Genomic DNA, 14,092 nt, shown 5'->3' with positions numbered 1-14,092 from the left:
ATATAATAGTAGAGTTGAAACAAGATATAGAAAGTTCAGATACAGGGAGCATAGTAACTGGACAAGAGAAAATCAGAGAACAAGTTACAACATATCTGGAAAATTTCTCTGAATGCAGATTTGGTTTGGGGATTGGTCAGAGAAGGAAATGTTATAAAAACTTGCAACAACACCACCGTAAATTTATGTCAGTAAAAAGAAAACAAAATCACAATTCTCTAAACCAATTCAACACTGTAAAAGCAGAGAAAACTGTTATTACAAAGAAATCTGTAACTGAAGAAACTGAATATAAAGTTAATACTCTTACAGAACTAAACAAATTCCCACTTGGACTAATTGAAAGGACAAATGAATATTTAGTGCCTACTCTTATAGAAAAAAAGGACTAGTTTGAACCCTGAAGCTGAAATATTTCATCCATTACTGTGTAACAAGGAAAGTTCAAATTTAAGTGATTGTACACCTGGGAAAGGGGTTGACATTACCAGTCTAATTCAAAATATTGAAAGGTTAACCTTATTACCAGAATATACAACAGAAAATTTTTAAAATATGGAAGGAATGAACTGGAAGTGGAAGGCAATCCTACCTTTCCACACAGATTCCATTTGGCACGGCCCCCGGCTCTGAGAGAACTTTACTCCTCCCAGCTCCCACTGCCGTTTTGTCCGACTGCCTTGGCCAGCAGCCCTCCTGTGCCACCCTCTGCCCAGGCTTCCTGAGGCTGCTCTCTGCTCCCCTCCCACAGCCGCTGCCTTTGTTTCTCACCCTCCTTCCCTCAGCCTAGCCAACTGCCTTCTTCCCCTCTCTCCATCCGGCCAGCCCCACTGCAATGATGTGTGACAAGGAATTCATGTGGGCTTTGAAAAATGGAGACCTGGATGAGGTGAAAGACTATGTGGCCAAGGGTGAAGGTGTCACCCGGACACTAGAAGGTGGTAGGAAGCCTCTTCATTATTTAGCAGATTGTGGGCAGCTTGAAATCCTGGAATTTCTGCTACTGAAAGGAGCTAATATTAATGCTCCAGATAAACCTCTTCTGTCTACAGTATATGAAGGTCACGTTTCCTGTGTAAAACCGCTTCTATCAAAGGGTGCTGATAAAACTGTGAAAGGCCCAGATGGACTAACTGCCTTTGAAGCCACTGACAGCCAGGCTGGACTGATCCATTTGGAAGAATGCCTCTCCCGTGACCTTACACTACTGCCTGTCTGTCTGTCACCCTCTATCTGCCAGCTTCTTCGGCTAAATACTTTAAGAGAGGGGAGGGGAGAGAGAAATTCATTATAAATCAGACTACCAGAAAAACTATTTTTAGAGAGTAAATCTGTATGATCAGGACTTTATCGGGCTTCCCGATCATGTCACTCTCGTGTTTCTAATAAAATTCAGCTCATGCCCTGTGGAGGGGCAAAACAAAATATACTGTTTAACATTCAATCTGTGCACTCCCTAACTAGTTCTATTAATTAGATTGTGTTGAAAGGTCTGATTATATAAAGGCCCACTTCTATACATTTTGTCGCCCTAACTGTGGAAGCAGTGGTGGCTCCTATGTTGTAAACTTAGGGTGCTGAGACGAGCAATTAGCTATAGCCCTCTGCCTTAAGATTGCACTGTAATGGGGATTTCCTGGCCTGGTTAAGAGCGTTGCCTATGGTTGGTGACCAAATCTTCCCTCAGTAACTTTGACTTAAACAAAGGCTCCGTTCAGATGAGGAGGGGCACACCCCTAAGTAGCTGGATGACTGGACTTTGCATTCCTCTTCCCTTTCCATGTGGGTTTCCTGTGTCCGTAAGTAAAACTGACCAGTCGTATTTATAAAATCTTTGATTTGAGGGTCTGAAGAGAAATAGCATTCCAATATATTCATTTTCTCCTCCAGTTTGAGAAATGTGTATTACGTATGAAACACTTTCAAACTCTTCTAGCAGTGAGCGGGGACTTAAAAGTAGAATCATGGCCATCCGTTTGTTAGTATTATTCAAAAAGGAAATAAGTTTCCTGGCAGCTGAAGGTTTCCTTCTACTTATTTTTACCTGGAATTTTTCTTTGAAATCAATTTTATTTGAAGAATCAAGGAACATAACTTAAACACCTTCCCCATCCCTACATTGGATGTTGATTACTTATTGTACCATGCCAGGGTGGGGCTTAAGATTTGGCTAAATTTGATTTGATCCAGTCTCCTCAAACAGAATTTGTTACCAACTATCTCTAAGTTTTTGCTGGACATGTGGCAACCCACATTGTAGTTTCCTATTTCAAAATCATATGGCACAAAGAGTACGATACACTTTAAAAATTATTCTGTACATTTAGAATAAATACTCATTTACAGTGAAGAAAATATTGTACACATTACATATTTGCTTCATGGGCATTATGGTAAAATAAAATATGAATACCTAATTTTAATATCTTGCATTTAAATAATGACAAAAATCAGAACTGCGCACTAAACAGAAACATCCAGATAAGTATAATTTACTAATAAATGTTAGATTTTTTTTCATCCAATTTACACGATTTTGAATGTACCTCATATTTTTTTAAAGGCCTTGCATTCAGATTGTGGAATGGGAACAATTTAATGAAGATTTTTATACATCGTGCAGCATCCTTCCAGACAATTAAGTTATTACCAAGAACAACCAGCCTGGCCAATACCAAATCATACTAAACAGTTGCTTGATTGACTAAGTGTAGTGGGGTTTTTTTTAATTCAAGTTTCCTTCCTCTCCTCCCTAAGTAACTCCTCCTCCTTCCTACTTCCACACCCAGTCCAACCCATTATTTCTCTTACTCTGAGAGGCCAATCACTGAATAATTGTTTTAAAATGACAAATATATTTGGATAGTTTTGCTATCTTAATACAACCTTTTTATATTTAATGAACATTTATTAATCAGGGCTGGTCTACATCACTGAACTAAAATGGTGATGCCTCTATTAAATTGTAGGGCACTCAGTCCATTTTAGTCCTGCTAAAGTAGCACAGTGTGTGGGGGTTTGGGTTCTATTAGTATAATTCTATTTAAAGGCTTAGAACTTAACCTTTACAGAGTTTCCCCCTTACCTTTCAAAGTGTTTCATTGTAGTTGACTATTGCAGTACAACGTGCATTGTACTCTTTCCCAGGCCTTCTGATTTCCTCAGTCATTGTGCTATATAAAACTATTTGATGCTCTGTACAAGTTATCCTGTTTCTTGTCATTCAGTAAAGGCAATTTTGCCTTTCCACCTTCCCCTTTACCATCTTGTAAGCAAACTCCATCGTGAAGAGCACCTTTGCTAAGACAACACAGTGTTGTAGAATAAACTCTATTGACCAACTAAAATAAAATAAAATAAAATAAAATACGGAAGAAATGCAGGAAATAGCAACTGCTAAGGTGGCTCAGTGTTCAAACAGCCAGCATGATGTCAGAATTCCAAATGCAGGGGACATGTCTGACCGGCTGAGTGAGAAACAGCAGGCAGCTGTCCATGGTTTTGATTCATTTCCACATTCAGTGAAACACCTTACAGAACACAGAGTTAACAGAGAACAGTCAGAAAATTAGTTAAACCAAGAAATTTTCATTAGTCCAACCATACAGTCAAAAGCTGATGTAGGGCAGTGCAAATTTACAACATGACAACTGGTTCACTAACAACTGATACACCTGAACCATGTGTATGGATTAAAGTGGGAAAGAAACAATACAAAGCTCTCATTGATACTGGTGCTTTCAAGTCTGTTCTAAAGACATTCCCAGGAGATACTACCATAGGGGGTATGGTTTCAGTGGCAGGAGCTACTGGGGAAATACAACAAGTCCCAGAGCCCAAAAGTACAATGGTTAAACTAGGTCCTCTCACCATTGACCATACATTCCTCCTAATTCCTGGAAGTCCAGATAACCTTTTAGGATGCAATTTTTTTATGTAAAATCAGGGTGACCTTGTAGTGTGAACAGTCTGGGAAAATATATATACTTCTCCCCAAACATTCACTCAAACATCATCCATTGTTATACTTGGAGCAGTTAGAGGAAAAACCTGAACAACCACATGCATTAACATCAATGTCTGAAATTCCTGAGGATATTCCACAAGGGGTATTTGCAAAACATAAGAATGATGTGGGTAGAATTAAATCAGCAACACTAGTAAAGATAGAAGTCAAGGATGGCATACCTCCTAAGATACCTCAATACAAGCTTAGTAAGGAAGATATTCAAGGCATAATTCCTATTATCAACAGTTTACTGGAGCAAGGCATTTTAAGACCAATAGTGTCTGAATTTTATAGTCCAATATTAGCCATTGAGAAGACCAAACCAAATGCTGATGGTATATTTTCCTGGAGATTTGTAGAGGATCTTAGGGAAGTAAATACCTTTATAAAGAAGACTCATACTATTACACCTTCATCAAATGACATTATTACACAAATTCCTCCCAATGCCTGGTGGTACACCGTGATTGATATGAGCAATGCCTACTTTACAATTCCATTGCACCCTGATTCCCAGAACATTTTTGCTTTCTCATGGGGACAACTAAAGCTCTGTTGTACTATTTTAGTGCAGGGCTGTTCTGAAAGTGCTTCTATCTTCTGTCAACTGCTTCAGAGAGACATAGCAACTATCAGGTTCAAGCACAGCAAGTTGGTGCACTATGTTGATGATTTTACTTCTAGCATCACCTGATCCAAAGACATACTTAGAAGACTCAAAAAGGCTGCTGAAAGAACTCTATAAGTGAGGGAGTAAGGTCTCTAAGAAGAAGATTCAGTGGGTACTCCCAAAAGTCAAGTACTGGGGGTTTATCCTGGAAGAGGGCACCAGGAAGATCTCTAGAAAAAGAATAGCTGATATACAGAGCTAGGAATCCCTAGAACTAAGCAACAACTTATAGCATTCCTAGGGATTGCAGGTTTCTCTTGAGAGTATATCATAGGGTATTCCCATATTTCAAGATGCTTAACAGACTTGACAAAGAATGAGGTAAAAGAACCATTGCAATTAACTAAAAAACACCTCCATGCTTTGTTAAAGTTAAAAGAGGCAATTCTAACAGTCCCAGCATTAGATGTCAGGAAGATAGACTCCTATCCCCTTATACTTGATTGGATTTTAGTGATAGTGATAGGTCAAAGATAATCAATAGTGTGATTCTGGAGTGATTAGTATAAATCCTATTATGCTACAATCAGTAGAGTTAATGATTTATAGATTTTATAAAATGAGATTAAGAATAGATTTTATAAGATTAGATTTTAGGATAAGAATAGAGTTTATAAGGATTCCTTATTCAAGCATAAAAACTGCTTCTAAGGAGATTTTCAACCCCTCCCTAAGCTTGTACTTCCCCTTGTAAAAATGGAGACTTGAATCCGGGACTCCATTTCCCAGAAGTTCTTGCTCACTTCCCAAAATGCCTTGTAACCTCACCTGGGCCGAGAGCAAGATGGGGTATTTAACCTGGCTGTAAAGGCTACTGGCTCTTTTTCCTGCTTCCGCTTCGGAGCACATGTGGCTCTCCACCTAGCAGGCCAGATGTGAGTGGTTGTGAATAGGCTCTCTGGGCCTAGCACGTGCCTTTCTTACTTGTATTTTCCTAAATTCCCTATCTTAAATAAACCTCTAAAAATATAATACTTCTAGAGAGAAACTAATTTCTACCTGCCACAGCTTGGTCCCCTAATTTTAACTGTTACAGTTATGGCAACCACAAAGGGATGAGAACTTCTCAAATTTTTTAGCCTAATTTTTTTTTTTAAGCCACGTTTCTCCAAGATGCTTTTTTAGAAAATTCTGCTTCGGACTTTCGCGAGCCCTTCCCTCCTGCCCAGGTTGGCTCAGCTGCTTCTCCCTGCCATTCACTCCTGCCTGTAGCCCCTGCTCCAGACCTGTTTGCTGTTTGCCGCTCACCTGGTTCCCAGCTGCTTCATTCTGCCTGCCTGTTTCTCTGGCGGTTTCTGCGCCTGGTCTTTTGCTCACCTGGTCCATCTGATTGAAACAAGATCTTGATCACCTGGTGACCCACCCACCAGCCCCAGCCACCAGCTGGTAAAAATGGGGTAATTTTCCCTTAGGCTAAGATTAAGCCTCCACATGGACTAGGGGTATCATAGGAGGGGAGAGAGTAGAGGGAAAGAAGAAAGTGATTTTTCCAAACAGGAACTTAAAAGCATGGCTATTTTACAAGGATATCTTAATTGCGTTGATCCTTTTATTGACTTCACCTGCATGTCAGGAAAAAAATTCAGCTCCATAAAACCCGTTAGTTAACTTTGGGGAGGCAGCTGGGTGTCTCAGTGGACTGAGAGCCAGGTCTAGAGACGGGAGGTTCTCAGTTGAAACCTGGCCTCAGATACTTCCCAGCTGTGTGACCCTGGATGGGTCCCTTAACCCCCATTGCCTAGCCCTTACCAATCTTCTGCCTTCTGACAATAGGCATCTAAATGGATAAAAACCCAAGGAACTTTAAGAGACTGGAGGTTATACTTTTAAGGCATTTCAGACTCCAATGTTTTATAAAAATCTCTGTATTCTATTGCATTTTACTGTTTGCTTTGTTTAAGGTTTAACTTTGTGATTTAAATTCATATTTTAAGTTCATATATTACTGTATTCAATATTATTCTGTTACACTGAATCATTTTAATGTACTGAGTTTTAACTACTGTTATATTCTGTGGCTTTCCCCCTATAACCATATTGAACAAATATCATTATAATTAAGCCCATATATGAAAAAGAAACATCTTTTCTATTTTTGACTTTGCAAATTGTCACATAGAGGATAGATGGACTTCAGAACTGGTTACAATTGCTATAACAACCTTTGGAAAATTTACTGTGCTAAATATGGCAATTGATTTTAAGGTGTTTTTTTTTTAAACATGATTTTTAGAATTTTTTCAACAATCTCTGGTCATTTTGCCTGCCCCTACCATGAGGTGTAAGGCCCATTCTAGTAGCTGAAGTGAAATACATTTTATAGCCCCCAACCTTCCTGCATTTCTAAATATGTGAATGGAAGTTTGGGCAGTTAATCTCAGGGCATTTGTATCCCTAAAAAGCCTCCAAAAAAGAAGCATCCCTCATTTATACTCTTCAGCTCATTACTTTACTTCCACCAGAATGATATCTAGATTTCTTGATGATGTTCTTAACCCAAAATGAGTTTTACTTTGTTTAAAAGTGTTTATTACCAAGGTTGAAAGATTTGCTACATTTGTAAATATTGTGACAAATATCCATCAATTCATAGGCTTTTTAAAATGTCATACAGCAACTTATGTGAAATTTGATAGTGTGTATGTTTGCTATTGTAATTAATTGGGCTATTGAGAATTTGGGGGATATTGATATCTACATATTTGTACTACTCCTCAATTCATTTGCTTTCACTCACAGTGGATCATGGCCAGATATGAAGAGGAAATGGATCTCATTTTTGGTGAGAAAGCCTTGAATTCTACATTTTCTTAGCTGACACAGTGTGTCCATGATTATAAGCTATATTTTTGAATTTTTAAAAGTATTTTATTATATTTTTTCTTGCATGTGTGATATACTATTTATTTTTCTCTCTTTTTTATACTTGAAGCACATGTCACCAACATTAAGATTTTCTTTAGATTTTTAATTTTGCAGTAATATAAGTTCAAGATACATTTGCTAATGCATGCCCCAAAAGCTTGAGACTATAAAAATGATGCCACTAATTATTTTTTTTTAATTATGGGACTTTACTTAATAATTCTGTCTGATTCCAGGACAAGATACACACAAAAGAGCCATTGCACAAGGCCAAGGAAAAGCCAATCCAGGATGGATTGATGCACTTCCAAGCCATCTTGAACCTAGTGTGAAGACTCAAGATTACTGTGTTTAACATTTGTTATGACATAGGCTTTCCTTGTGTCCACACTCACTCTGAAAATACTTATAGACAAGTATCCCCAAACCTTGGCTCCTACTTGGCTTCTATATCTGGTCCCTTTTTTCTGTCTTTCATAGTGTGGTACCTTTCTGTAGTCCTGGCTACTGACTGGGTAAATGCATCATTGCTTAGATCATTTTACTTGGGCCCTGATTCAAGGACCTGTTGTAGATTTATTTTTCCTTTACTTAGAATTTTTACTTAGAATAATTTACTTAGAATTTTTACACATAAGACTTTGATAGTCTATATTTTCATCCAGAAATTTTTATTTTTTATTTGGATTTTTCTGATGTCTTTTTAATTTCTCTTACCAATTGATTCATATACCTCATACATCAGCCATGCATCCCTAAGTGATCCTGTATTTTTAGTCACCCACAACACGGGGAAATGTAAAAAATATTATTTTAAATTGCAAAGTTTAAATTCCTTTTTGGAGGAATTTTAGGTAAAGAAAGATGATACCTCTCTGAATCCAGAAACTGAACTGTTGGAGAAGACACCATGAAGAAGCCTCCAGACCACAAACTGCACAAGGATGCACAAGAATGAACTTTGGGTGTGGTTGATTAAACATTTATTTGTGTGTATACTGTCATGCCAAAGTGGACTTCCCCCTGACTGACTTTTTGTCAATGCCTCCAGAAATTATTGATGTTTTTTCCCTCTTATCCTCAAATTATTGTAATCTTTAAGTTGATTATGTTTTCATGATCCTTTTGGGGAAAAAATATTTGTTTGTTTTTTTTGAAAAATGATCACATGGTGAATTGTAAAAATGGAGACTTGAATCTGGGACTCCATTTCCAGAAGTCCTTGCTCACTTCCCAAAATGCCTTGTAACCTCACCTGGGCTGAGAGCAAGATGGGGTATTTAACCTGGCTGTAAAGGCTACTGGCTCTTTTTCCTGCTTCCGCTTCGGAGCACACGCGGCTCTCCACCTAGCAGGCCAGATGTGAGTGGTTGTGAATAGGCTCTCTGGGCCTAGCACGTGCCTTTCTTACTTGTATTTTCCTAAATTCCTTATCTTAAATAAACCTCTAAAAATATAATACTTCTAGAGAGAAACTAATTTCTACCTGCCACAGCTTGGCCCCCTAATTTTAACTGTTACACCCTTAATCATAAGATGCTGACCTTCTAAGTTTCATGACCAAACTTGTGATAAACATCTTGCATCCCTCCCTATTTGGAAATAACCATCTCTCCCCTTAGAACAGATGTGTCTGAAGTAATGGTCATTGCCTACCCCAATAAGGATATTATCTTGTGACTTGACCTTTAGACTAATGTGGGCATTGCTAGACCAACTAACCAATCAGCTTTTTAGTTGGGTAACTGTTTCTATAAAGGATTTGTGTGATGTTACATCTTGTGATATAAGTCATCAACCTTATACAGAAATATTAATTTGTTATAATCTGGGTATATAAACCAGATCTCCTCCTTTGGGTGTCATCTCTTGCCAGGGTCTGACTATGTAACACATGCAAGAGAACCCTTTTATTGGAGGACTTGGCCCTCTTTCAATGAATTCTAACTTTTTGCCTCAACTTGGAAAAATTTAGCTCTTTGACTTTATTTTCCAAAATTGTCAATATTGAGGTGGTGGGCTTCTATTGCTCAACATAGGGATACCAAACTATGACAAGGAGTTCCACTTGTATGTTCATGAAGCTCAGGCCATAGCTTCAGGGATATTGGCACAATATTTTGGGTTGAATTTAAGACCTATAGCATTCTATAGTATGATCCTCAATAAGGTGGCACAGGGAATGGAACATTGCTTAAGGAGCATGGCTGCAACCACCCTCATGGTAAATAAAGCAAGTGACATTGTACTGGGAGCTAAGCTAAATGTATATTCTGCTCACCAAATCGAAAAATTCTTATGGTCACAGAATATGCATGCACTTATATCTGCCAGGCTGTCTCAGTATGATATCATTTTGCTAGGAAGTGATAATCTAACCATTCATAGGTGTCTACCTTTAAATCCAGCTACTCTGATAACTGATTTGCCTTTGGGAGGTAAACTATTACATGACTGTACCCAAATTATAGAAATGGTATATAAACCTAGGTAATATCTAAAAAATACACCTCTTAGTGACCCAGATATGGAGTTATACACAGATGGATCCTCATACATCTTTAGAGGACAAAGGGTCACAGGTGCAGCAGTAGTAACTAATGATAGGACACTATGGCATCGAGTTAAAAGCTTTTGCTTCATGCTCTTGAGTTACCAAAAGGCAAAAGAGTTCACCTGTACACAGATCTCTCAAGGCTACAAGTTTGGGAGTTTCTAGATTCCACGTTGACACAGCATATACCAGATTCTTGGTTTTCTAAAAACTACACAGGATCAAAACCCTGAGGCTTTTGGGACAGTATCTCTTGGTGGACCAACACACTAGTAGATTCTCCAAAGAACGATAGAACTTATGGATCTTATATACCTTTTGGGGATCTCAGGGCATCAAAAATACACTGAAAGGTTATAAGCAGGCTTGGGAAAGAGGCCAGAAGCTGCAGTATCAATTTATTCAGTAATTCTCCAATTGATGGATGTCTCTTCAATTTCCAATCCCTTGCCACCACAAAAAGAACAGCTAGAAAGATTTCTGTATAAGTGGGTCTTGTCCCACCCCCCTTTTTATCTCTTTGTGATGCAGACCAAGTAGTAGTAGTATTGGATCAAAGAGTGTGCACTGTTTTATAATTCTTTGGTCATAGTTCCAAATTGCCTTCCAGAATGGTTGGATCAATGCATTAGTGTTCCAATTTTGCCACACCCTCTCCACATTTATTGCTTTCTTTTATTATCATGTTGGCCACTCTGATAGGGGTAAGGTATTACCTTAGAATTATTTTAAATTACATTGCTCTAATCACAAGAAATTTAGAACACTTTTTCAGATGATTAACAATGCCTTTGATTCCTTCCTCTGAAACTTGATTATTAATATTTTTTACCATTTGTCAACTGGAGAATGAGTGGTATTCTTATACATTTGTCATTGTTTTCTACATATTTGAGAAATGAGCCATTTATCAGAGAAATTTGTTTAAAAAATATTTTCCCAGATGTCTCTCTTCTAATCTTGGTTACATTGGTATTGTTTGTATAAAACCTTCTTATTTTAATGTAGCCAAAATTTTTCATTTTACATCTTGAAATACTCTCTATCCCTTGTGTGGTCATCAATTCTTCCCTTCTCCATAAATCTGGCAGGAAAACTATTCTGTGTTCCTCTAATTTACTCAAAATATCAGCCTTTATATTTAATTCATATATCATTCTAACCTTATCTTGGTGTAGAGTGTGAGATATTATTGGTCTATACCTAATGTCTCCCATACTGTTTTCCAATTTTTCCAGCAGATTTTGTCCCATGCTCAGGTTCAGAACCCAGTGTACTAAATGGGAGGGTGGCCTATAGTCACCTATCATGATTTTTTAAATGTTTCTTTTTGCTATGATTTTGGTTAGATAACTTTCTAGACATGGTGGTGCATGATGGTGGACAGGAGTCCAGGGAATGGATTGTCTTGTAATTGTGTCTCATTCTGGTACCACTGGCCACTTCCTCTCCTAGTCAATAAGAAAGTTTGAGCAGGAAATAAGATTGCAAAGGGGAGCCTGGAAGCCACCTACAAATTGTGACAAAGATCAAAGGAGCATTATTTTAAAACTAGATTACATATTTGTTACAATTCACACCCTGGTGATGTGTGACAAATTAGGAGAAACCATCTTGGTAGTGCTGGTCAAGGTCTATGATCCTCTGATCTATAAATCCCAGATCCCATCCAGTCAGGAATCATCAGTTCCAGACCAGGATAATAGCAAAAGAGCTTCATGACTTTAAGATGATGACTGAAGTTTTACCAGTGACTTAGAGATGATTTGGATGTCAATAAAGTCATTCCAAGGTGGCACAGAGAGTAGCTGGTCTGTTCCCTTCTCCTCTCCCTCCATAAAAAGTATAAAAATGAGATCCAAACTCCTGTCCCCAGCCCTCTCTCATTTCCTTGGGGTCTAGGTTTCCTAGGAATTGCAACTCTAGTCCATGGTTGAGTGAGTGATACTCTCTGCTTGCCCCTTCCTCGTCCTCTTCTCCTTTCAGAGTCCCTTCAATATTATATTCTTCTATCTAAGAGGCATATCTCTACCTCCATATCCCTTTCCATTTTTCCCTACTAGTCTCTGGGTCTTATTAAAATGATTGCTCCACATTCTGAATACCAATCCTGATCTTTTCTACAGGGTACCCAAAGAAGAAGGCATGGCCATCCCCATTTCACAATTTAAGAAATTAGGAATTCATAATTTGGTGGCCTGTGATGGAGGCAGTATCACCAAACTTCTAACCAAGAGCTGGGAATAGGGATATAGGACACCTAAGCAGGTATAGGGGATGGGTGAAGAGAAAGGGTGCCTCAATGGTAAAATTAGGGATGGTGCCCTGTGGCATTTGGGATGTGAATATGAGTATGGATAGCCAGTAGCTATTTCTAGGAGAGAGCCATGTTCCTGATTGCCACAGAAGATGCTCACAATGAGGTAAGAAGAGGATAATGAGGCTCAAAGGAAAGGGGAGCCAGCAGAAGTCTGGTGCCTCCTAGGTTCCTGGCCCAGACTTACCTGGGACCTGTACCTGAAGAGCTGGCTTCCAAAAGGTGGAGCTATCTCCACTCCTCAGGGTCCTGTTGACAGCCAGCCCAATCTAGGTGGGTATTCTTAGACCTAAGAGGCCCACTGCCTGGGTCCTGAAGTCCCAGGATGGGCCATGTCCTACAATAGCATCCTGGGTCAGGACCACAAGATTCTGCCTGCCTCTACTTTCAAAGTCCTGCCCTTCATCATTGGGAATCCCCCAACCACCTTCCAGACTTTTTTTCTTTCACTCTGATGTAGGCTGATATGTGTAAAGGGAGCCCCTTCCCCCCAGGGCTGTGAACTTTCTACTGGTTTGAGCAAGCCCAGGAAGCATGACCTGGAATTTGGGGTTATACATCTGGGTTAGAGAGACTTTTATTGGTTCCTGAGATATGTTAGATCAGACCACTGTTAAAGGAAATGACTTCATCATTATTTATCATAAGTAGGAACATCCCTGAGAGAGAAAAGGAATGGACTGGAGTTGTCTGTGGTTACTGCATTCCAATTTGTTGTTTGGGCTGTAGCTGAATGGGGGGAGAGGGGGGTGCTGGCTGAGAGGTTCAGAGGCAGCCCAAAGGGAGGTTGAGCTGGGCATGGGCAGGAGAGGAGACTAGGTATGTTGGGTGGGGCTAGTCATGATCAGGGAAAAAGGGTGGGGAGAAAGAGTAGGGAGGGGGAGGAAGCAAGCATGGAGGCTTCAACCAGTAGGGGAAGGAGAGGAGGTGAGGCAAGGGGAGGAGTTGAGCAAGGGGTAGGAAAGGGTGGGTTTAGGCAGTGGGCAGGGAAAAGCTGGGCAAGGCAAGAGAAAGGGAGGGCAGGGTAAGGCAGAGACTATATCTAATAGTTAAAACACAGTAGATTAAAATGATTCAGTGGAGAAGAACAGTATTGAATACATTAATATATGAGCTTAAAACAACAAAATTAAATCATAAACAAAAGAATCAGGGAAATACAATAAAATACAGACTTTCATTAAAAAATGGAGTCTGAAAAAGCTTAAAAATTTAACCTTCAGACTCTTTAAAGTTCCTTCCTTTATCTTTATCAGTGCTCTTAGATCTCCCATAGTGAGGGAGAACATAGGTTTTAGGAATCTCAAACTGGGCAGGCCCAAATGGGAAAGAGTTGCAGGGAGATAAATTGTTCCCTGAATCTTGGGTAAGATAAGTGAAAGGATCAGTGCACTCATGAAAAAACATCCTAAAGCAGGATGCTGTTTGAAATAGGCAATGCTTTGCTCTTTCATAGAATACGCCATGCTTGTCATTAACTTCCTCTTTGGAAGAGTCTCTTCTTTCTCTCTGTCCCACCCACCACCACCCCCGAGGCTCCCTGCCATATGGAGGCTAATTGCTGCCTAAGGAAAGAAAACTCTAGTTTTTTACCATCTTCCCTGACTCCTAGTTTCTCAGTGGCTGCAATTAGTAACAGCAGTAGGGGTTAGGGTCCAGTCAGAGGCCAATTTTAGG

At 39.2% G+C, this 14,092-nt stretch overlaps 1 protein-coding gene across 1 annotated transcript; it reads left to right on the top strand.

Moving 5' to 3' along the window:
* The first annotated feature begins 838 nt into the window (after nucleotides 1-838).
* Nucleotides 839-6,013, top strand: LOC103095761 (myotrophin-like). The gene is made up of 2 exons (XM_056814791.1): nucleotides 839-1,193; nucleotides 5,892-6,013. Exons 1-2 carry the CDS (start codon nucleotides 839-841, stop codon nucleotides 6,011-6,013), a joined length of 477 nt encoding a protein of 158 aa, XP_056670769.1.
* The last annotated feature ends 8,079 nt before the right edge of the window (nucleotides 6,014-14,092 follow it).

Source organism: Monodelphis domestica, chromosome 2 (genome assembly GCF_027887165.1).
Source record: "Monodelphis domestica isolate mMonDom1 chromosome 2, mMonDom1.pri, whole genome shotgun sequence".
NCBI classification, from domain to species: domain Eukaryota; kingdom Metazoa; phylum Chordata; class Mammalia; order Didelphimorphia; family Didelphidae; genus Monodelphis; species Monodelphis domestica.
Note: the sequence above shows the minus strand (reverse complement) of the source record. Positions and strands in the feature narration are given on the sequence as shown.